Source organism: Calliphora vicina, chromosome 2, assembly GCF_958450345.1.
Source record: "Calliphora vicina chromosome 2, idCalVici1.1, whole genome shotgun sequence".
In the NCBI taxonomy this organism is placed as follows: Eukaryota; Metazoa; Arthropoda; class Insecta; order Diptera; family Calliphoridae; genus Calliphora; species Calliphora vicina.
This window is the reverse complement of record NC_088781.1, coordinates 24,693,393-24,719,616: the sequence shown is the minus strand read 5'-3', so window position 1 is coordinate 24,719,616 and position 26,224 is coordinate 24,693,393. Positions and strand designations below refer to the sequence as shown.

General features: G+C 28.9%; 3 protein-coding genes across 3 annotated transcripts; 1 reads left to right on the top strand and 2 right to left on the bottom strand.

Annotated features, from left to right (window-relative positions):
- Nucleotides 1–287: 287 nt before the first annotated feature.
- Nucleotides 288–15,120, bottom strand: Tmem214 (Transmembrane protein 214). Its single transcript, XM_065499326.1, has 10 exons — nt 14,970–15,120; nt 14,600–14,904; nt 14,249–14,473; nt 14,022–14,187; nt 13,717–13,931; nt 13,473–13,647; nt 13,267–13,412; nt 2,258–2,668; nt 689–807; nt 288–614 (listed from the first exon to the last, which is right to left on the bottom strand). Exons 1-10 carry the CDS (start codon nt 15,097–15,099, stop codon nt 500–502), a joined length of 2,007 nt encoding a protein of 668 aa, XP_065355398.1. The 5' UTR covers nt 15,100–15,120; the 3' UTR covers nt 288–499.
- A 645-nt stretch (nt 15,121–15,765) lies between these two features.
- On the bottom strand, nt 15,766–16,487 carry LOC135950951 (transmembrane protein 230). Its single transcript, XM_065500485.1, has 2 exons — nt 16,159–16,487; nt 15,766–16,078 (listed from the first exon to the last, which is right to left on the bottom strand). Exons 1-2 carry the CDS (start codon nt 16,321–16,323, stop codon nt 15,893–15,895), a joined length of 351 nt encoding a protein of 116 aa, XP_065356557.1. The 5' UTR covers nt 16,324–16,487; the 3' UTR covers nt 15,766–15,892.
- Nucleotides 16,488–24,482: 7,995 nt separating this feature from the next.
- On the top strand, nt 24,483–25,334 carry LOC135950356 (guanine nucleotide-binding protein G(q) subunit alpha-like). The gene has a single exon (XM_065499903.1). It carries the CDS (start codon nt 24,483–24,485, stop codon nt 25,332–25,334), a length of 852 nt encoding a protein of 283 aa, XP_065355975.1.
- Nucleotides 25,335–26,224: the final 890 nt, after the last annotated feature.

Genomic DNA, 26,224 nt, shown 5'->3' with positions numbered 1-26,224 from the left:
ATCTAAATATACAATTAAAATTCATTAACACATTTTCCAGCAACACACTTTTCATTTACTAAACCAATTATTACAATTTTTTTATTTAAATTTTTTTTATTATTTTTTTTCTTTTATAAAATATTTTTTTCTTTTTTTTCGCTAATTGCAGCTTTTTGTTTGTTTTTATAGACAACTGCTGCATGTTTGTTTTCTGTATAGAATAGAGTAAAAACTATTAAACTAGAATTAAATTTACAGCACACACACGTCGAGACATGATGTTGAGATATTTCGTTTGTTTGTTATGTTTTGTTTTTGTTTCATTTATGTAGATCTAGATTTGATACAATATGGCTGCTGCTGTACTTGTGATTTCTAGCAATAATCCACATTTTGTTTTATGTTTTTATTTGTTGTTTTCTTCTTTTTACAAATGTGACTGATGCTGCTGCTGTTGTTGTTGTTGATGTGAATGTTTTAGTAGGATGTCATTTGCTGCTGCTGCTGTTGTGGGAAATCATTTCAGTTTAGCATAGGCATCAACTTTTTTATGGAATTGATTGAAGTATTCCAAAGCCAAAGTTTGAGTTTGATTATAGGTGTTACTTAAATTTTCAGGTGACAAACGTCCACTGTAAATGTTGAGAGAAGAATTATTATTAATGGTAAAATTATTATTAGTTATTAAGCATTTTTAAATACTTACACCAACACTTGAGTCTTGAAGAAAGCCAAAGCCTTGCCATAAAAGTCCAATGAAACCGTTTTTACAGTACCTGCTGTGTTTTCAATTTTCTTGGGTAAACCGGGCACGTATTGCTCCAACTGCAAAAAGTAATAAAAATAATTATAATTTTAGAGTTTTAGTGTTCGAAGCGAATTATAAAAGGTTTGATTTGTTATGTTATATGAAAATTAAGGGAACAGATTAGAGCATCCAAAACCGAAAACCGGTCAACCGGTTTTTTCATCTTTGTAAACTCGACCGGTTTCAGTTTTCTTAAACATTTCGTTTTTTTGAAAAACCGGTTTTTGTAAGACGGTTAACCGGTTTTATGAAACATATTTCCAAAAGCTCATTTAAACATATTTTTATGATACCATTTTTTAAAATATTGATTAGTTTTATAGAAAATTGTAGCATTTGACAATACTTCGTGAAATATATAAAATTATTGCCTTAAGAATTCAAAAATTTTAAATTAGCGTATTTTTTATTTTTTTGAAGACAAAAACCGAAACCGGATAATCGGTTTTTAAAAAATAAAAATCAAAACCGGTTTTTTCAAAAACACATCTTGTCGGTTAAACCGGAAACCGGTTTTTTAAATTTGCCGATTTTTTGGACACTCTAGAACAGAATCTAATAAGGCGGCCAGTATGTATATGTTTTGAGCAGACACCGAAAATAACTCGGTCCTATAATCAAAAATACCTAAATTGTGATTTATATTTTGTTAAGAATATGATTTTTTATTTTTTTCTTTTAAAAATTATGAAGTTAAAAAATGGTAAAATTGCTGATTTTTGGACTTTCTTAAAAAAAATTGGAGATGTTTTCTAAAAAAAAATAAATTTTTTGTGTAAAATTGTCAAATGTTGAAAAATTAATTGGTGATTTTTGAAAATCAAAAAACTTTTTTTTTTTAATTTTTGAAAAAAGCTCTTACTTTTAGAAATAATATACTTTATTTTATTTATAAAGGCTTATTATAGAAAGTGTTTTGCAAAAATGCTAACCATAAAGCTTGATAACTTTGTTGTCAGCTCAATTATGAATAAAAAATTCCGCGGGAGTTTTTTCCCATTGAATTTGAATAGGAAAAATGAGAAAAGGGAAAAAACTCCCGGGGAATTTTTATTCATAATTGGGCTGTGTATGCTTCACCGTTATTGCTAAATCCTAAAACATAGGTAGCAAACTCCGTATATTTAAGACTTCAGAAACAAAAAATGCATTATAAAGAAATCTTAATTCATAATAAAATGAGATAAAATTATACCAATTAAAAAAAAAAACAACATGGATAAAACCACTTGAGATGAATAGAAAATATAAGGTCAAAAAACTAAGAAGCTGCTTAATAGAAACTTAAAACTCATACGAGAAATGAAAAAACAAGAAACATACAATAACAACAATTTAAAGGTGATTAATATATTTCTAAAAAGGTGATGTCATAAAGACAATAAACATTTTAAACTATGATTAAAAATATGATTGTCTCATTCATATATTAAATGAAATAGTAAATTAAGATTTCTAAAAACTTACGAATTCAGCTGCTACGGGTAATTTGGCGTTAAACAAATCCCTGGTTGCGGTAAAGGCATTGCAAGCAGCATTACGCACCAATTTGGAGACATCACAAACCAATTGACAAATGGGTTTTGTGTAGGGTGGCAAATTCTTCTCAGCCCATTTGTAACCACGAGCGGCAGCACTCATTGATGTGTACCAAGCCTTTTCAACATGCGGTAAAACGCCGGCATTTTGCAAAATTTTGCCAGTGGCGGATTTGGCAAAAACACCTTTACCATTCACTTCGGTATCATAGAGAAGAGCACCAGCGATCAACGCAACCAGCACTATGCTACCCAAAGCCCATTTACAGCAACCGCAACGCTTTTTCTTTTGTTCTGTGGTTTGTTTCTTCTTTTGTTGTGCGGTTTTCTCTTGTACACTCTGAATGTTTTATAAAAAAAGAAGAAAAAAGACAAATTAATTAATAAATTTTCTATTATGTTTGTTTGAATTTATATTAAATATGCAGCATTATGTATTTTTTTATGTTATGTTTTATTAAAAATCCATTTTTTTACCTTTTTACCAGCAGGTTGCTGTTGTTTGTTTTGTTTGTTCTTATTGCTTTTGGAATTTTGTGCCATTTTTGTTTTTAAAAATGTATTATTTAAAATTTGAGTATCAAAATTTTAACAATATTAATAAAAAAGTAAGACTTGTAGCTTAACTAAAACTAGACAGGAGAAAGAAATATGTTTGTGTTTTTATTATCTATTATTAATTAAAACAATTTGCTTTTGGTTATATTTGCTTAAATCGAGTTTTGTTTATTACTTGTTATTTATTTTATTTAAAGAAATGTGCAGCGGGTTTTTTTATATAAAATAGAAAGAAAAAACTTTCACAAAATTTATGAAATGTTTTTAAATAAATAATAAATTGGGTGTATTATACATATATACGAATACTGCGAAGTTATCTAGCTAGCTGTTTTAATATTTCAAATTTCTAATGACTTTCTTTTAATCTTAAAACAAAAGGTACAAAGGCCAATACCGGTTGTTTTAAGCAAATGTTTTAACAATAATGGTTCAAAGTTTCTGTAAATCACAGATAAGAGTCTTGATGTTTCCCATTTTTTTTTGTTAGAACAATCAAGGGCAAATATGAGCTTGTTTTTGAATGCTTAAATCAAACCTTTGCCTAAAGTAAAAAAATATTTATTTTTATAGATGCGGAGAACTTTAAATTAAAATAATACAGATAATACGTTTTTAATATCCATCCAATTAGCTTTAATTACAATTGTTAAATTCACAAGGTATCCTAATATTTCACGACTCGGCTTAACAGATTCTTAGGCGTTCGGCGCAGGTCTCTCTGGTTGGCTACGATATTACAATAAACATACCATACAGAGTAGTATTATTTCTAGGACATTTCTAGCTTGAAAGGCAATAACAACATTTTTAAACCATTGTGAAATATTAGAATATTATGACAATATGACATGATAGGAGACCTTGTGAATTGACCAAATAATTAGATAATTTTATGGCACTAAGTTTAAATATGATTTCGTGTATGTGGACACAGCGGCTAGCGCATACTTTGCGTAACTTGGATGTAAAGTTCTTACACAAAATTCGCAGCAATAAATTAAGCTGAATTTCGGCAATAAGCTCAATTTCGGCTATCGATGTGATGAAGAGGAGGAGACTGTATCAAACTTGAGGGAACGTATTTATGGAACACCCTTCCTTTCGTGTTTATATGAGTTATCAATGGTGAATCAGAGAAGCATCCACTCCTTCATCAGAGAATCTCGTTGGGAACAAGCGAAACAGGTTTGAATGGACCCAAGTGAGCTGCTTGACGATTTGCTACCCATGGTATCTAACCTAAATAGTAATTCCTCTGTTTACTCATTGTTTGATGAACATGGGGGTTGAAATTACTAATATTTTAAAGATTAATAATTATACTACGTATAAAATTGCCTTCGTAATAGTGAAAAGAAGAATTGTAATAAATTAAAAAATAAAATTTTATCGTTAACTTTTCAAATTATTTTAAATTATTCTTCAAATTTTATCACTTATTCTAAATTTATCTTAAATTTTTACAAAATTCTTTGTTCAAATTAGTACCACAATTCCAGCGCAAAGTTTTATCAATTTTTGTTTATCTAGTTTTACTGTTTTGTATTTTCGAAAAACGTAAAAATAACTTGATTTTTTTTAATATAATTATTGATTTTTTGTTTTTGTCAATACATATACATACTTGGTACGTACATTTTATGCATATTAATGTGTTTAGTTAAGTTTTTATTGTATTTGTTATTCGCCTCAATGCACACAAGTTACACCAGAGCAGCACACAACAACTTAACAGCTGATTGAAATTTTATTCACTTGTGTTACGTTCCACCACCATCCATCCCTTGCTCATCAACCCATTGTGTGTTTGGCCAGACTGGAATGATTGGTAGGTAGCAAGTGGTATACATATGCATGACAGGGTTGGAAATTTTGATATTGAATCGAAGTAAAACCAAAATATTTTTGAAATATTTGCTATAGGTATAGAATCTATATTATAGATAGATCTAAACTAAACTGACAAATTTATAAATCATTTATATTTTACCTATATTTAGAGAGTTTTGATTAGCCACCCTATTTTAAGACCTACTTGATAATAACAAAGTCTATATAAAATAAATTAAACACTAAATTATTTTATAAACTGGAAAGTTATGAGAACAGTGTAATTGTAATAAATTTTCCATGCCTGATAGAGTAGTTAATAGGGTATAATATTGTATTTTGTTATTGTTATTGTATTTTTTCCATTTTACTTATATGACTGGGTTTGTTGTGCAGACATAAAATGAGAGTGAATGACTGATTACATGTTGTTATCATGGTTGTTTATTACACTCAAATTAAACTTTGCTTTGTAAAAAAAGACTTCATTTAAGATTTCGTTAAAGAAAATAATCTGAAGATGTTACATGCTGTGACATGCAATAGAGAATAAACAGTAAATATTGTATTTGAGATAAAATTGAAACAATTTAAATAAGTAACAACAAATATAAAAATTTGATGGAAATATTTATAAACACTAACATAATATACATTTCTTTTAAAATGCTATAATGTTTAATTATAACTTCAATGTTAAATGTACCAAAACCTTTACTTCTTTAATTTGAAAAATAAGTTATGATGAATGTGTTTCATCGCTTTCAATGTGCGAGAGATAGTTTGTACAGTTCAGAAGTGATGATTTTGACACGGAATACAAAGATTGCCCAGGCCAGCCAAAAAAGTTTGAAGACCATGAATTGTAGGCATTATTCCATGAAGATTGTTGTCAAACTCAACAAAAGCTTGCAAAATCATTGGGGGCTACTAATCAGTAATTTTAAAACGTTTGCAAGCAGCAGCATTCATCCAAACATGGGTACCATTCGAATTGAAAGCTGAGAGACCTAGAAAAAATTTCTGAAATGCTGTTTATGAGCTGTTTAAATCTGGCCAGCAGGGAACCTGTAATAAACGCAACTATTTGTTTCGATCGCTGCAAATTGCTTCAATCATTCAGAACAGAGTATCCGAATTGGCTTGATTCGTTCTGGCCTCAAAATATGAGCAGTACTTTTGGCGCGGAATGCATATCTTGCCAGAAAGATAGGAAAAGGTCATAGCTAACAATGGTTAATACTTTGAATAAATTCATATTATACAAATGTTTCAAAATAAAAGTTAAATATCTTGAAAAAATACCCTATTTTTAATTCATACACGCAATAATAAAAATTGATAATGGTTCATTGAATACTTTTTCCAACAAAATTCCTGTTGAAAACTTTTTATATCTTTTTGGGGGCTTGTCTATATTGTAGTTTTTATCTCTAACATGTAATTTAATAAAATATAACAAGAAAAACTAAACAATTCAACAAAATGAATACAAAATTTACAAGTATGTATGTTCAATTAATTAATTGATCATTTTAAATTTTTAATATTTATAGATAATTTTTAAAATAAACAATAAATTGAATTACCTATCAAGTGTCAAAAATACACCTTAAATTCAATATAAACCACTCATCATACACCTACATTTGACAAACAAAACTCCCCTACGAGGAGTCAATTAAAATAACAATGTTCTAAAAATCAACAAAAATAAATTTTAAAAAGATTAGCAAACTACTACTACAAAATAAAAAAACATTCTTGACGTTGGCACTTTTTTTCAGTTAAAATGTTATCAGTAATTGCTAGGTACTAAGTACTTATTTAAAATTTTATTCAAAGCATAAGTGGTATAATATAAAAATAAATACATATATGTATAGTAAACAAAATTTGAAAAATGAATGCAGCTTGTTTTTAAATAAAATAATGATGATGTGTTTCAATTCTGATTGGTGAGTTGGATGAATTATGGTAGAAAGGTTGATAGCTTTCTTTTTTCTTTTTGTACTGTATTTTGTATTGATAAATTAAAAAAAAAAAAAACAAACAAAATATGTTGTATGTTATCTGGGTTAAAATCCCAACAGAATATGGAGGTTATTTCAAAAAGTAATGTAGGTTTTATAGTACAAATGAAAACAAATATATTGTTAACAAATGCAAAAGATACTTAATGTAGGAATACTACTATTACTATGTGGAAGAAACTGTTATTTACTGCAAATTCGTCATACTAACAACACTATCAAATAGGCCTTTTAAATACCTATACAAATCCTAGACTGATGAGTATTTTGTTGGAATTTGTGATAAAATTACTCAAACAAATAAGTTTTAAAATGAAAGCTGATGAATAAAATAACCAAATTCACGAGTTTTTATAAATGCTTACGAATTAGCGTTCCTAGCCGGGAATATTTTTTAGAAATTTCAGGGAATTTCTTTACAAGTTTTCTACTTAAAGTAACAGTATAAAAAAAGATCTGCACAGATAAAAAAGATTCGTTGTTATTTGTTGCCAGTCGAATAATTTGTTTATATCAATAGACTTTTTTGATACAAGCAACAGAAAATCAGTTAGCATAGAATAATTACCATTTAAATGACTTAATTTTTGTCACCCCAACTAAAATTTTTCAGCCACAAAAGAAAAATTTTGTCTTTAAGACTGACTGTAGCATTTAATTTAGTCTTAAATACCTTTACCGAACCATACCTATACGAAAAATATTGAAAAAAAAATTTGATGAAAAAATATTTAGGTAAAAAAAATCCAGGTTCTTGCTTTAATCTCAGCCATTTGTAGATCGATTTTAAATTAAGACTATAGCCGATAAATTGATGTATTAATCATGCTTGTAAGTTATTGAGGGGCTTTGAAAAGTTAATTTTAACAGACTGACAAACATGGCTATATCCACTCCGCTATCTATTACGATATATACCTTTGAGACGCATAAAACACTCAAAGATCAAACCATTCCATCTTTGTGTTTACCAATTTTGTGCGTTTTCTTTTCTTTTTTGTATCTAATTTGTTGAATTCATGACGCTGAAAGCTACATATTTCAACACGTGGCTTATTTTTCTCTATTATTTATTATGTCTATAGTTTCTTTCAATTATGATGGCCAGTAAAACACATACATCAAAGTAAGGCCACAATAAAGCAATGAACTGAACCGCAGCAACAACTAAACTAAAAATGGTTTTGTTTTATGGGTCTTCCGTAACTGTAGCATGCATGTCTGGCAAGAGTTAAAACAAAATGTTTAATGTTTGCAAAATTTTTGTTTAGTTTCCTTATTTAATTAGAAATATTGCTACAAAATAGAAAAAATAGCACAAACTATGTACCCATTACCTCATAAATATTTTGCATATACATTTAAACATGCACGTATTAAATCTACATGGATACTACAAATATTTGTACAAAACTGTTGTACAGAATTGTTTTGGCTTTCAGTTTCTTTTGATTTTGAAATTCAGACAAATTAGTAGTTGTTTGTTTAATATTGCTACACAATACATTCGAATATTACCATGACTTAGTTTACTATATTTATACATAAAATTGTAACGTAAATGTTGTTGTAAAAATAAACAAATTTAACCGGCCGGCTTTTTATATTTAATTTGTAGTTTTTATGTTTTAAGCAATATTTGTTTCTAATATCGATTCGAAGAAAAGTACTACAAAGTACGTTCACCCGACAACCGGTTTGCTTCAGCACGAATCTATACTCAGAACTAAGACTGAGAATTTTTACTTCAGTTATTGTCGATCTGAATGTACCTATGTAATAATATAATTTATGTATTTTTGAACATACAGATAATTATCTGTTAGATGGCATTTGTGATTTTGTTTGTGTTAATGTTTTAGGACTATTTATTTTTATTATTATGGTTTGGTTTTTCGTAACGATATATTTCCAATTAATATAATTATTGTATCAGAACTGTCAGTATATCATCACGATAAAAAATAATCAGAGATTGATAAAATGGGGGTTGTTGTTGTAGCAGCAGTGTTTGCTGAGTTGACAGCCCTTGGCCGAGTGAACTCGGGTCGTGGGAATGTAGAAAATGTGGGTAAGTATGTATAGTATATGCCTCAGGATTTTGATAGATATTTATATATTGGCATAAAATGGAATTGTTTTACAATCTTGAATAAATAAATAAAATATTTTATACCTATCATAAACATGAAGTGAATTCAATCAAAATAGGATTCCAATTTCCCGAGAAATGTTAAAAAAAATCTGAACAATTTTAGTTGGGGTGTCAAAATTTCCATTACTTAAATCTCAAGTCCTCTGTCAACAGATATTTTTAGCTATTAAGTACGAAAAAATCAATAGAATCATTGAATTGGCAACAAATTACAATTAATTTATATTATCTGTGCAGAAAACATACTGCAATATTGAGAAGAAAATGTTCCCGCGATAATTTTCCCGATTAGGAACCCTTTAAATCTTATCAGCCTAATTATGAATAAAAATTCCCCGGAAGTTTTTACCCTTGAATAAAAAATTTCGTGGGAGTTTGTTCCCCGGGAGTTTTTCCCATTGAATTTGAATAGCAAAAAATGAGAAAAGGAGAAAAACTCCCGGGAAATTTTTATTCATAATTGGCCTGAATATCTTCTCTACAGTAACTGATATCACCATCTCCCACAATGTCCCCATTGTTTGTGCCACAAAAATTTCATAAATCTGGCATCCCCTGGCTATTATCAAAGGTAGCACATCAACATGGCACATACAAATTTGGTTATGGGATGTATAAAGGAAAAGCCAATATACACCACACCCCCTCCAAAAAAAAAACTTAATACGTGTCCATTTACTTCGTAAATTAGAATAGAAACCAGCATAAAAATTGAAATAATTAAGAAAATCTCACTATTATTAAACACATTTCTCTATAAACCGGCTTAAAATATACCAAAAATTTTTATGGAAAAAATTTTCCACGTAGTCCATTTATTTTACTTTTTTTTGTATTCATTTCTTTTCGTCTCTTTTTTTCTTTTCTTTGGTTCATCGTCGTGTATACCACTTTTTTCGAAAATCCAAAAAAAAGAGATTGACTTTTGTTTTCCGGGAAAATAAACACGTTGCACATTTCTTTTTTGTGGCAAATAATGTTTGCACATTTCTGTTAATAAATAATAAACTTTAGTTGGATAAAACTCAATTTAAATATATAATTTTTGCTGCTAATTTCTTTAGTACCAATTATATTTCACTTTTTTTATCGTCGCTTAAATAATCGGCGGTGCTGTTCTCTCAAATTGCTGCGAGTCACTACTAAAAAAAATATTTGTTTCTTCTTTCTTCGAAAATAAACTCGTTTTTTTGTGTGTAAAATGAACACGAAAGCGATGAATCCCTGATAAGAAAAGTAATATTTTTAAGGGTTGCCAGTGCTATTGTAATAACATGGTATCAGTGTTGCATTTTTATATTGAATAGTTGGTTTCTCTTATATTAATTTAAAAATAAATGGTTACATATGGGAGCGAATTTATAGAAAAATTTATGTTTTTTTTCGAAACTTAAAGAAAACTAATTAATATCTTTTTGAATCACACGTTTTACTGTAAAATTTTTTATTTTCCCATATTTTATTCATATTAATAATAATGAATTTTTATTATATTTTACTTCAAAACGCATATGTATTAATAAGCATACTATCCCTATTTTCAACACAATTTTTTTTATGTCGGTGGACATTATTTTGATCTCCCAAAAAGTTTCTTGGGAATTTAGTGTAGCAATACCTTTAGTGGCCAAAAAACCGGTATCCGGTTTAACCGAATACTTTCAGAAAATATATTTCCTTTGGCCCCTTTTACACTAGGCAATATAGTTGCCTAGTGTAAAAGTTTCATTCAAAAACATGAATAAAAAACAAACCAACTTGCCGTGTGCAAGCATGTCTGTACTCAAATTTGAAAAATTGTTCTCCTTAACCCGACCTTACCTCTGACATCAACAAACATATATATTGACTAATGTGAAAGGGGTCATACATCCGTTAACCGTCTCAAAAAACCGGTTTGTCAAAAAACCGAAGAGATAAAGAAACCAGAAACTGGTCGAGTTTTCCATGATGACAAAACCGGTTGCGAATACTCTAAATACTGTCCAAAAACTGTGTTTGGACTGTAGAAGTTTTGTCGACCCACTTCCTTCGACTTCGAGATACCATCCCATCAATATTTTGGTAATTTTAAAATTTAATTAACCTGATGGAGGCTCTAAAGCATTGTTAACCAAACTCTCACAACAATAGATTTGCTTCATTTAGTGTTACGATGTGTGTACACTGAACCAAATTTCTTATGAAAATATCCTTCACTGGCAACACTTTTAAAATAACTCATGTTCGTTTTTTAATATCGGTTTCACATGTATAAGAAACTCACACATAGACGGTGCCCGCGGGCGTACTGCTGGAACCAATGCTCTAAAGATTATGACAATATTTAAAATAGTTTCGAATATGGCACAATAGAAAGTAGTAAATTTTTTAAACAATTTAACTTTGTTCTAATCTGAGAAGTTTTAATTCTTTCTGACTAGAAAAGAATTGATATAGATGAGCTTTGTGGAAAATATAAGTGGTGCTCCAAGACCACTATAAACATAATTATAGGGAAAAATATTCACTTACAGAAATTCGAAGGCTATCAAGGGCTCCACCAAAAGTGATAGAGCTGTGATTTGACTTATATTGGAAAAGACCAACAAAAAAAATTGCTGATGAGATGCAAGATTTTAAACCTACATTTGGATGGCTTCAGCTTTTAATGAATGAATTAACTCATAATAAATTTCATTCAACGTTTGAATGGTTACATTTTTGTTAATTCAAATCTAATCGAAATATTTTTTTTTTTCATTCAATTTGTTTTTAATAATTTACAAAATAAACTGAATTGCCTAAAGCATATTTGTAATAGATTTGAATTAAAGACAAATTTAATCAATCAATAAAGTTTCTTCTTTTGAGCCTTTCGTTGCATTTCATTTCACAAACATTTTATTCGATTACTTAACGACAATAACAAACAAGAGCAACCCTGAAAATGAATTCTAATATTCATCGTCATTACTACCCACAGTGTTGTAAAAAATGGCAGTAAACTTATTTTGCCGCTTTGTCAGATAGAATACTTTCGCGTCGAAATGTAAAATTAAATATGTAATGGCACTTTTTTTCAAATATATTTTCAATTTATAACTTGAATGAACAATTTAAGTTTAATTAAAATATATGTTATATTATCTTAATATATTTTTTATAATTTACAAATTCTATCTGTCAAAACAAAAAATTGCTATATTCATCTGATCCGATTTTTATACATACATATGTATATCTTTAACTTTAGTTTCCTTTTCTTGAGAATAATCTGATTAATAATAATATTTTAAATTATTGAAATTGGTGCATAGACGTTCGAATTTATAAGTCTAAGTATACACCGATGGACATGCCTATAAAATAACTATCAGTTGATATATATATATTATATATATGTATATACGTATACGTATATATATATACGGGATATAACTATTGACAATTTTTGGAAATATGCAAATTGGCATAGCATAGTCGAATAGAGCATTAAAAAATATAAAAAACCATGGTATTATTTTTTTGCGGTTGTTAAAAAAGTTCACGCACCAAACGCAATAAAGTTTTGCATTGAATATTTTCAATTATTTTGAAATACAATATATTTTATTTTAATAATAACTGCGGACATACTTCAAAAGATAATTTTTAAATAAGGGAAGTATTCCTCACACTTGCAAAAACAATTATGAAATTATTTATATAATTTTTCAGAGGAAAAAAAGTTTGGTTTATTTTAGAAATTGGTGATAGTGCGTGATGTTTTTGATTCCAAATGAGCTAAAAAAATGATTTTCATTACATATACAACATTGGCCATCACGTGGTGGTATGCCAAAAATTTCGCCAAAATTATTTGTATGCCTAATGTACATATAGATATTATTCGAGATATTATCGGCTGTGCCGTGTCTTATATACCCTTCATCAAAGTATACAGGTATAAATATTCACCCTTATCGTAGTTGGCGTAAACGTCATACGCCTACGACAGTTTCGTACTAGATTAAAGAAACAGTTTGCATTGATAGAGGATATGATTCAGAATATAATATAATTTATGGGATCGCAAATGAAAAATGAAGAAACTACAAACCAAAAGACAAACTTATATATCATGGTCATTTATGGACCGAATTTGGTGATTTTTAATACTAAAATTCGCATGATTATATCTGTTTTATTAACTCCGTCGGATATATGAATTTGAGCCAACACACGGAAAAACGGATATAATAACATTCCCTACATATAAAGATCCAGTATATATGTATATACTTTATAGGATTACAAATGAATAATGCATAAGTTACAAACGGAATGGCAAAATTACCACTCATGGTAAAGTTAATAAAAATATTAATTAAAACTTACCTTAACCAATTCCATTAGTATATCAACATTTGGATCACGTTTTTTACTAGCATCTAATTCAGTATTCAATACTTCAGCCTCAAGTAAAAAGTTATGGAATGTTGGTGACATGGCCAACGAGGTGGCACTATCAAATATTTCTGTTTCTAAAAAATAATTAATTTCAAATTTGTCTATATTATATTTTTTTTTCAAATAGTACTTACCCAGTTTTTCTAATAAATTTCTGGTTGGGACCAATTGTTTCTTATAATTCATTTTCCAAACTTTGAAACAGTCATCATTGTGTAATAAAGCCGACAAACAACCATTTATTTCATTGTCTCTTAACAAATTTACAAAGAGATTTGCATGGCTGCTGGTATTAATAATATATGTTTGCTAAAATAATAAAGAAAATTATAATAATATCAATGGGATTTCTTTTATTTAAATATGTTTGTGGCTTACCAAAAATAATGAAGAACTACGCCTTAAAGCTTGTTGACACTCACGCGGTAAACCAGGGTATGCTGTCTTCAAAACATTATAGGTGACAAAAAATTCATTCTGATTCATATTCAAACTTTGATCAATGGCGGTATTTAATACTTTTTCAATATAATCTGTGATAAAGCGACTATAGCTTTTCAGGGTTAAATTGGGCAACATTAAATTTTGCCAGACTTTTTTTTTGGGAAAAAAGAAAAATGTATAGGTATAAATTATTCAAAATAATTGTTTCAAAATATAAGTGCATGATGGACACAAATTACCTTTAATACCCTCCATCAGATTTTGATAGCCACCCTGGCCTATTGCCCATAATATACTTAGACATATATTACTGCGATTTTGATAGGAGTCCCTTAGCATGGCGGTATTGGCCATTTTATTTGAACATATTTGTGGCCAATTTTGAGCAATTAATTGTAGAAGAAACTAAATGTGAAACAGACATAAACAAATTGAAAAACACTAAATTAAAAACTGCTGGACTTACTTTATAACCAATAACAGGTTGATTTTTATTCAGTTCCGTGCACATACTCTCCAATAGAGTATAATGGAAAAAGTACTCTAGATTTGTTTCACCCTGAGATGAAAGAAAATCGAGTACAGCTTGTTTAAAGGCGGGAGAAGCTAAATTGCTAGGATATGTTATGGATTTACCAGAAAATATGGGATCACATTCAAATGGTAAACTGGAATTCAAATAGTTAGCAATCTGCAAAAGATAAAATCAAATTATATTAAACTAGAAAGAATAAGTATATACTGAAAACAATTTTTGTTAAAAAATACACCGATTAATGTTAAAATAACAAATCTATAAATTTGTTGCTATAAATACCTCTTTCAACCAGGCCAATTTAGAGCCCGGATATATTAACTTTAGTTGTTTTAAATGCGAGGCAAATTCATCAGCTGTTAAATACTTAAAAGCCTGCTCCAGACTTTTGGGTTTAGCGGGCGCTTTATTAGCATCACTTTTAGGTTTCTTATTAGAATCTCGCTGCTGCGTAGACTCTTTAGAAGTTTTGTTAATTTTTTTAGGTGTAGAACTTTTGGACTTCGAACTGGCATTTGATTTGGTTGGTGAGTGGTCTTCTTGACCACCACGACCGGTAACAATCTTACGATATTGATGTGAAGGCACTACAAATAACAAACATTTTTACATTTAATAAAATTTAAATGCCTTTAATTAAATATATACTCACAAATTTCTTCCAATTTTGGTAGCAAAGCTTCTTCCTTTTTCTTTTCTTTATGGGCCACTACCTTTTTTTCGAAATTTTTTTGCTTTTTCGATTTGGTAACCACTTCCCATTGATTATTGTTATTTGACATGATTGCTTTAATGGAATTACAAAGTTTTTGCTAAACAATTTACAAGTTTTTATTAAAAAATAATTAAAAAAGAAGCTTGTTTGACAAGTGAATTTATTGACCGGCAGTTTTGCCTTGACAAAAAAATGCAATAAGATACAATAACAACAATATATCAACAGCATTTAGTAAATGTCAAATGACGTAGGCATTGCAATGTCAAATTTTAGTACATAATAAAAACACTAATTAAAGGGTTCATTCAAAGTTCATTTTCTATCCATACACAGTTGTAAAAAATGTTATTAGGGCTTCGTAAAAAAGTAAAAAAGAACGTTACAATATTTTAGTACACATTTGAATTTATTTCACTTTAAAACAAAATTTCCATACACAATTATTAAATTAAATAATTATTTAATATTCCCCCTATTCTATCTAAATGTATGATATAAATAGGGAAGAAAGTGGAACTTTCATTTTCAACTGCATAAATACTTTCTAATTTTAAACACTATGCCGCCTTTTTGAAAAGGTTTATAAATTATTTTTAGATTAAGATCTTTTTTCAAAAAAATTTGTTGTAAACCTTTGATAACTTTTGAATATGGGAGTATATTGACAAATCCAGCAAATTTGGCTTACCTAATTTTAATTTAATTGCAAATATGTATTTGATAAAAAATGTTGGCATTAAAACAATAATTTTATTTCATATAAAAAATTTTATAAATTATTTTCATCTTAAACATTACAGTCCAAAAACTGGAGGCAGTTGTTTGCGTTCGAGATTTTGTTATCCTCCCCACTCCACTTACAACATTGGTATGTCTTCGACCGTAAAACCATCACGTTTAAGAAAAATACACAGTAGTATGTATCCATAATAACCTCCTGGTATAAACATTAAAATACCCATTATCAATAGTGGCCAAGCACGATCAGCATATTTTTCATTAAATACACCTGACGATACTAAAATACTAAACGTCAAACAGGTCTGCAATAAAAGGCAATCAAAAACATTCCATAAACAAATTGAAAAACAATTTAGAGTAATGACCTTAATTAATGACTCACCGCTCCGGCCACAAAGAAAAATAATATAAATATTATCGTTTTCCAAGGGAATTTTCTTTCTGGTTCCACCCATTGTTCATCTACAAAGCCATCGGGTTGATCATGTTCCTCCGGTTCACTACTTAAGAGTTCATAAGAACCAGCATTTGTTCTGCGGCGTGACATTTTTCTTTATTTTTAATTTTATCAATTCAACTTTATACTTGTTGTTGCATTAATTACTTTTGCAATGTTTTACTGAGTTAATGTTTGTTTCTATTCTATTTTCAATTGAAATACTTATCAGAAATATTCTATAAATAAATGTAAACAAAAAAAATAAATCGCAGATGTTTATTACAACTTTTATCCGAACAACAACAAAAATGCACAACTGTCAAAATGCATTATTTGTAACAGCTGATGGGCTGTGTTCATTATCTAAAAGTGTTGCCGTAGTAGAAAATAAAACAACGGTAACTGTGTTATAGTAACAAATAGTAGTAAACATTTTTTTGGTTCATTTGAGCAACTCACATGAACAGCTCACCCAGGGCACGCTTAGAAAGGTGACTGCATCACTACAACAATACAAAAACAACAGGTACTTTTTTTGTTAAAAGTTGGTGAACTGTCAAAGTTGCATGTTGTTGTTGTTTTTGATTTTGGGTTTGTTGTATTTTTCGCCAAAACAACCACAAGTGAATTGAGAGTTCAAACTGAATAAAAACAAGTAAGAGTGCTATATTCGGCTGTGCCGAATCTTATATACCCTTCACCAAATTATACCTTCAAATTTTAAATATTTTTAGGTAAACAAAATTTAATTTTTTAATTTTTTGGAAAAAATTTTTTATCGATTATTTTAAATTTTTAAAATTATTTTTTTTTTTTAATTTAAAAAAAAAAAAATTTTTTCCCGATTTTGACCCATTGTAGGTCCAACTTACTATGGTCTTATATACGTTGCAAATGTCTTTGAAATATCTATCATTAGATATCCATATTGTCTATATTAATGCCTTAGTAATCCAGATATAGGTCAACAATCGAGGTTGTCTTGGTTTTTTCCTCATATCTCAGCCATTTGTGGACCGATTTTGCTGATTTTAAATAGCAAAATTCTCGAAAGCATGTCTGACAGAATTATTGAAGATTTGGATCCCGAAGATATCTGGGACAGACGGACATGGCTTAATCGACTCCGCTATCTATAAGGATCCAGAATATACATATATACTTTATAGGGTCGGAAATGAAAAATGTAGAAATTACAAACGGAATGACAAACTTATATATACCCTTCTCACGAAGGTGAAGGGTATAAAAATAATCAGCTGTTTCATCGCAGTCACCTTTCTCAGTTTGTTTTTTTCGTAATGAGAAATGAGTATACTTTCAAATAAAGATTCAAACATACAACATTGAATAAAAGCTTTAAGTTTATCATTGTAGAAATATAACTTTCATGAAGCTACTGGAAGGAAGCTGTGTATAAATCGTGGCAGCAGTTGCAGTCGGTGATGTGATTCAAATTGGGCAATTTAGATGCGCAAGTCTCTTGTGTTTGTTGATGTCGCAGATAAGGAGAAGAACATTTTGCATGTTGATTTAATGTTGCGCAATTAAATTGCCTAATGTGAATGGGGTCTTAGAGTTAACATCAACTGCATTCTGGTACATTATAAAGTCTAATTTAAGTGTGAGTATTATTGTGAATTATAAACGTGTATAAAAACACAAAGTGACTATTTAAACTATTTGTGTAAATTTGAATACATAAATAAAGATTTGTTATAAATTTAAACTATTAACTGGTTTTATATGCGATCAAAAGTATCCGGTTTATTTAAAGGAAATTAACCACCGCTTTTAAAAGGTAAAAACGTAACCATATATTTCAAATTGCTTTGTATTAATTCAAAATGAAATTATTTGCTAATTCAAATTGAAAGAAAACAGTTCTTCATTTTCAATGTTTTACAAAATGAATGTGAAACATTAATTTCAACTCAAATTTGATTTGACTTTAATTCGATTTTGAAATATGAATTAAAGTATTAAGTATTTAAAATCTTTGCTATGAAAAGCATTGATAACAAGGATCAGTCTATGAGAAAGGAAAAAAACATTAAGGAACAACAGTTTTTATTAATCAGCCTTATAATGAAAGGCGTTGATAAATTTGTGTCACGATAAATGTCAAAATGATTGAAACAACTTTGTCTTGACAATAAAAAATTGTCAAGTATAGACAGGGATAACCAATTCTTGCCGAAATTATAGTCAAATTTTTTAAATGCTTTTCTACAAGCCCCTATGTTTTCAAGTGCTACACACTGGGAACTTATGTTATATGAATTCTGTTGCAGGCAGTCTACCACTTAACATATTAATTTATATAAATCAAGGTTATATTAAACACGTGTTTAAAACCACTAACATTTAGTACTAACTACTTATTATTACTCATTCAAATTTGGCTGTTCCAAATTCGTTTGTCTCTAATGACTAGAATTTACAATACGGTTTATATTTTAAATCATGTATTAAATTTTAAATTAAAATGTAAGTTGTTGGTTCATTGCTTCGTTGTGTTTTTCGGTTAGTTGGCCAAGATGACTTAATAGTTGTTCTTTTTTATGTACTTTTAGCAGGAAAACTTCAACACGTGAAAAAACGAGGAACAAACTACACTGTTTCCAAGTGTATTTAGTTGAAGTTATTAGTTAAGCGTACTCGTAAGCTTAACACATTTCTGAAACAAAAATATGATCAAATGAGGAGGCGCAGAACAAAAGGTAATTTTTTGAAAATTTAAAAATTTTGGGAAATTTATTTTTTCTAGAAGATTTCAACCCAAATATTATAAAAATAGTAAAAAATCAATTTGTAAAAAAATTCGAAAAAGTACCTTTTGTTATGCGGTTCCTCAAATATTCGTTAAACTCTCGCTCTTCTCTCATGAGAACCAGACCACCAATTAAAAAACTATTTTACATTAATTAAAAAAATAAAATTAATTTTGTCCAACTAGATTTGGGATTGGAACCACAGATAATCGGTCCATAAATGGCTGTGATATATCCAAAAAGTGTACAACTGAAATTAACATTACTTAAGGTATGGTCACACATGACAAATATTTGACGAAAAAGACGTAACCACTAAATAAAATACCTTTGAATTCTTTTATTTATTTTAAAAAACTTATTTGTATAGGATGATTCAAAACAAAACATTTCGTTTTATTTTATTTGATGCTGTTTGATCTTAGAAAACACTTGTAAGAGTAAACACGTCAAATAAATTTGTGCTAAAAAAAGTGGTTACGCTTTTTTGAGCAAATATTTGCCATGTGTGACCCTATCTTTAGAAAGCTTCCAAATAACGAAAAGGTCAATCACCAACGCTAAACATTTATTGCGTAAAAAATCTACAAACTCAATACCGGAAATGAAACGAAAAACATAGCATGGAAATGCTGTAACAATTAAGATACTATCACCACTAATACTTTTACTACTACTGTCACAACTTGTTGTACTTTATGTTCATAGAAATTAGTCTTGTATGACCAATTTACAAACATATATAGTCCATCTCCTCTCTTTCTCCACCCGGTATGACCTATTAGTTGACGCTGTTATTTTCTTGTTTATTTAATATTTACAGTTTGCTGCAGTTGTATGTCGTCAATGTTATACAAAAAAAACACAGTCCGTGATTCATACACTTCTTTTTCTTTTGGATACATCTTTCTATATTGTATTGCAAGTGTGTTTGGATGGTTTGTCCAAATAATAAAAACCTTAAATTGGCATGTACAAGTAGTATGATTTGTACATACATATGTAAGAATATTCCAAACTATTTGATATTCTGCTGGTGAATGTTTGGTTAAAATCCAAGAAAAAAAGTTTAAAATTTTAAAAAAGGATTTTATAAACCATGCCATATTTGACCATGACATTAGCTCTATTTATATGTGCATATTTTTATATACCTGTGTTGCATTTTAATACCCTACTGTACGCTGTCGCTGTACTGCAGCACGCTTTAGCTAATTGATATGGTTTCGATTTAATTGTTACTCCAAGGAATACAGAATGAATTCGCTACACCAATCATAATGTAATGTATTTTATTTATTTAAGGATTCATTAAAATTATAGTGTGTATTTACAAAGTTATTACCGATTTAAGATATTTGAGTTTTTTTAAACTAAAAATCGATTTTTGGTATAAAATATGAGTGATCACAGATTGAGCTTATTTTCCTTAAAATCGCAGTATTTACAAAGATATTAACGATTTAAGATATTTGATTTTTTTTATACTAAAAATCGATTTTTGGTATAAAATATGAGTGATCACAGATTGAGCTTATTTTCCTTAAAATCGCAGTATTTACAAAGATATTAACGATTTAAGATATTTGAATTTTTTTATACAAAAAATTGATTTTTGATATAAAATATGAGTGATCACGGATTGAGCTTATTTTCCTTAAAATCGCAGTATTTACAAAGATATTAACGATTTAAGATATTTGAGTTTTTTTTTTAAACTAAAAATCGATTTTTGGTATAAAATATGAGTGATCACAGATTACGCTTATTTTCCTTAAAATCGCAGTATTTACAAAGATATTAACGATTTAAGATATTTGAATTTTTTTATATTAAAAATCGATTTTTGGTATAAAATATGAGTGATCACGGATTGAGCTTATTTTCCTTAAAATCGCAGTATTTACAAGGATATTAACGATTTAAGATATTTGATATTTGAAATTAGGAAATGTTTAACAACCAATTCAGAAAAGTTTTTGCAATTTGTTTTTGGAACATTATATTGATTCGAGATTTTCATTTCTGGTAGAAAACTGAGTTTGAGTGTTAGATTCTTTTTGAAGCTGAGAAAGTTTCAGGGGAACCTAGTTCTGCCTGGATTAAACAGGCTTTTACCCTAGTTCCTGATAAAAATACAATGTAGTGTAACATATAGTCGGATTTCATCAGCTAAAATATTCTTACTTGTTTGTTTTTCTTATATATAAACTGGTATAAATGTAAAAACAAAAAATGTCAGCAAACAAATGGACCGTAAACAAGTTGTTCAAAGAAAATTTCGCTTTCAATACAAATTATTATGGAGTGTATGACACTGATAGATGTTTGAACTAATTATAAAATCAATTATTAATTATTGTTTTACCAACACTTTATTGTACGTGATTCAAAGAAAATATATTCCGCAATAGTGCGGTTTACTAAAGGGTTGGGTAGTAGTAAATATGTATGCATAAATTATATTGTAAGTTAAAATTCATAAAAAGGCAGCTAAATTTAATTAGTAAAATAATATTGGGTATTTTTAACTCCTATAATATATGACTACCAAAATATTAATAGCGGCAATTTTGAAATATTTATGCAATTAGTTTGAAGATTTTCTAGCTTTCCGCCGAATGCGAGATTCGGTTTCGGCTAATTAAATCTCATAATTTGTAATAATCTACTTACAAACATGTTTCATAAATAGTTGTATATTTGGCCCTTATATAAATTGTCTTTATTAATTCGCAAATTAATATATGTTCGTACGTCATTCTTATCTCCCTTAAAGAAAATCAACAAAAGGATTGTAACTTTTTAAACCAAAACCATGACCTGCTCAAAAGTTGCCACTTTTACTTTAAAATATGTACTATAAAGTATTTTTGATTTTGAAGATGACCCTGTACAACAAACTTACTTAAACAAATCATACATATTACATATATTTATTTATATTAGATTTTATACCTAAATATTATGCATAAGTGAAAGTAATATATCATATTGCATTGACGCATATTACAGCGGACACAAATACAGTGCTTTTCAAAAGCAAATTAACAGAAATAAAAAAACATAACAGTATTACAAGCAATAATTAGAAAGAATTTTAGTGTTAAATTATTTGTCATATGTCATATTACAGCTTTTTGTTTTGTCAGCTGTTTTGTGAGTGATGTCATAATTTTGGCACGTGAAATTTTGTGTGTGATTTCTTTTTTAAATCAAAGTTTTACTAACTTTTAGTTGCCCGATCTGTTCGAAATAATTTTTTATTAAAAGGTAAAATATTCTTCTTGCAGTCTATGAATTTATAAATTTATCGGCGTGTTATATTTCATAGTTTTTTTTTATTATATATGAAACAAAATGATAGGAATAGTGGATATAGACGGATGATGGATTAAAATATCCGCCTTGACTCATCCGACGGTTTACACCTAAACCGGCAACAATGCCCTGAGGCACTCTTCATCTTTTTGCACCTGGTTCCTAAACTTAATTTGCATATTAGTTTCTAATGGCTGTTCTGAGTTTATTGGGTGATAATTACCCTAAATAAAATTATTCGACAAATTTTGTTTAGCTTTTTAAAGTTTCCGGGTTAGAGGGTTAAAGATATAACCCTTATGATACATTTACTACTTTTTGTAGATGTTTTCATGTTCTATTTTTAGCTAGTACTTGAAAATTTCATTCGGATAATAAATTAATTTTTGGTAATTATACCCTACACCACCATAGTAGGGAGGGTATATTGGGTTAGTGCTTGTGTTTGTAACATGTAAAAATATTGTCCCAACACCCAACATTGTAATCAAACTACAGGTCGCAATTTCATAGATAGTTCGACAAAATTCGGTACAAGCTTTTTGATTGTCCCAAGGACGAAGCCTATTGATAGATAAGCTGTCATAAATATCTTAGTTAAATAGATATCTAAACCAAATTCATCACAAATAAGTTTTATATAAGCCGAACTCGCACTACCAAATTTTGTGACGATAGGTCCATAAGTAGTCAAAGCTCATATACAAGACCCACTTCCGAAATTCATTTTATCGACTACAGATTTCTTAAAAATGTTGGTATTCAAATAAAATTCAACACAAATGAGTTATAAATTATGGCGATTGGTCATAGCTTCCATTTTCTCGGTGTTTTTTTTTAAATTATTATTGGGTCCTATTTTTTGAATACATTTGAGAATGCCCGAAATGTCAGGATTTTTTTATTTCATGATTTTCTGATTTTTACCTTACTCAGTACATCAATATGCATCGTTTGAGATTCCAAAAAAACATTCCTCGAGGCATTCTAGTGTACAATCATTAATTAGTTCGATTCATCAGTAAAATTATTTTTATATTTATTTTGCTAAAACTTTGTATATAAAGAAACGCAAAAATATATTAATTAATACACAGAGAAAACAGATTCGTGATAGCAACCGATTTGTAGCCAATCGAATGATTCTACCTTAGTGACCGAATTTTACGGTTGTGGCTACAAAATTTTAAAAGGGGTAACAAAAGTTTGGTTGCTTTAACCGAAATTCTTCATTGTCAACTGACTTTCTGTTAATAGAACCGAAAAATTCTATGTATGCAACTGAATCATTCGATTGGCAACGAATCTGTTTTCTCAGTGTAAGAATTTAATTGAATGCCATATAATATCTGACTGTTCAAAACAAAAATATCACTATGTATTTGTTTTTTTAAAAGAACTCGATATGTTAAAAATTATTCATTCATATGATTCATCTGTAAAAATAACTTGGTGAAGTAAGTCTCGGTAATAACTAGAGATGCCAATCGGGACTGATTTTTGAAAATTCCAGGGTTTCGGGATTTTGATAAAGAATCCAGAAATCCCTACTTGTTTTAATATTGATCTAAAATTTTTTATTGATTTCATTAATAGTATTAGTATGTAGCCTTTTATAAATTTCATCTTTAAATCTTAGCCTCACGAAAATTTAAAAAAAATTAATTTTTTTCGAAACTTAATTTTTTCTTTTAAATATTTCATGTTTTTTAATGCATGAAATTATTCGCAAAATTGTCTAGTTTCTGCAGTATTAAAAAAACTTAAATATAATAACAGTGATAAAAACTACTGACAAAAAAAACGTCTGACGAGTAATGTTATTAACAAAATTACGGAATGTCAAGGCAAGCTAGTGATGATCGGACATTCGTTATGTACGAGATTTCCTGTGCTTCCATTACTTTGTTTCAAAAATAAAACAATTCTATTAAAAAATTTCTAAATTACTCGTGTGTTATGAACAAATTTATTATAACACAGTAGTATTCTTTAGTTGAGGCTGCATACAGCTGTATTTAAAAGTGATCGCTGTATTTTAATCGAAAATATCGAGAATCAAGAATCTCTACAATATGGACTGTTTTTTGTTAAAGAAATTTAAAAAAACAAGATATTAAACTATTATTACTGGGCTCAGCCGATTCTGGTAAATCGACTTTTATACGCCAAATGCGTATTCTTTATGACAATGGCTACAGCGATGAGGAAAGAAGGCATTATATTAAATTGATACATGAAAATATCTTAACTTCTATGCAAAATATGATAGCTGCCATGGAATCATTAAAAATCGATTATGAAAAGAGTAACAATGCTACAAAAAACGTTATGCTCATTAAGAATGTAAATTGCGAAATTAACGCCTGTTTGGAAGATCACTATTTGACAGCAATTAAAGAACTATGGAATGACAAGGGCATACAAAACTGCTATATGCGACGTAATGAATATCAATTACACGATTCCACTAAATACTATATGAACGAAATTGATCACATTGCTTTGACCGATTATATGCCCACGGATCAGGATATATTGAGAGCTCATATACCGAGTACGGGTTTATCTGACTACAGGTTTAAAGTGAACAATCGCTATTTTCGTATGATAGGCATGGCTGGCTTAAGATCGGAGCCAAGAAAATGGCTTAGTTGTTTTGAACATGTAGATACCATAATATTTTTCGTAGCCATTTCGGAATATGATCAGGTTCTAGAGGAGCACGGACAATCTAATCGTCTTAAGGAATCGCTAGACATTTTCAAAACCATTACAAATACTTTGAATAATACACCCATTATATTGTTCTTAAACAAAGTCGATTTGTTTGAAGAGAAAATTATGTACTCACATTTGGATGCGGTTTTTCCACAATTTAAGGGACCCCGATGTGATAGCAATGCGGCTCTTCAGTTTATATCGGATATGTTTTTAGAAGTGCGACCGCAAACGTTTATTTATCGTACCTGTGCCACAGACACCGATAATATGAAAAGCACCTTTAACGCTATAGAGTTTTAAATAGTTTATGTACTTGATCAGCTTTGTTTAAAATAAAATCTATGAATAAAAAAAAATTTGTTTCCCAAAATAGTATTTTGATGATAAATTTATAAATTGACTAATGTTATTTCTTCAAGTTTCTCCAACCCGCATACTCCTGCCAGTTCTTATTTATTTGCAAATAAAAAATCTAAATTTGTACTGCATACTTTAGGGAGCTTTTTTATTACAGTTGACTGGACTAAAAAAAAATTCGGAGTTTTACTCGGAATTTTTGATTTTTTTTTCTTTACAATCCATCTCCTGAAAATTTCGAATAGAATAAAAAAAATCAGCCAAATCGCTCCAGCCGTTCTCTCGTGATGCTATTACATACATGGACCATTTAATTTTTATATATATAGATGTTCTGACAATCGCACGATTTTGTACATTGAAACTGGTTTTGTTACTCGAAAGTAAAACGTGTTAATGATGTGGTTCGATTTACAGAACACCAATAATATTCAAAAAATTTAAAAACTAACATTTTCTAATAACAAATAATTCGAATAATTTTTATGTAGAAAAAATCTATTTGTTTTAATTTATCATTTCTTAAAAATTTTTCATAAATCTAAATATATAATAATACTAGCTGTCCCGGCAAACGTTGTTTTTTTGCCATAGCTCACACAAAGTTTGAAGACTCCCACTATAATAATACTCCAGATATGCAATAATACATTTTTACTTTGTATGGGAGGTGCCACGCCCATTGTACCTATATAGGTCAATTGAGAACACACACAACAAATATCATCGAAATCAGTTCAGTTACTAACACACGTACAGAAGAATTATATATATGTAAAGAATATCACAAAAATAAATTGATACAAAAGAATATTCAGTTTCGGATTTTTAAA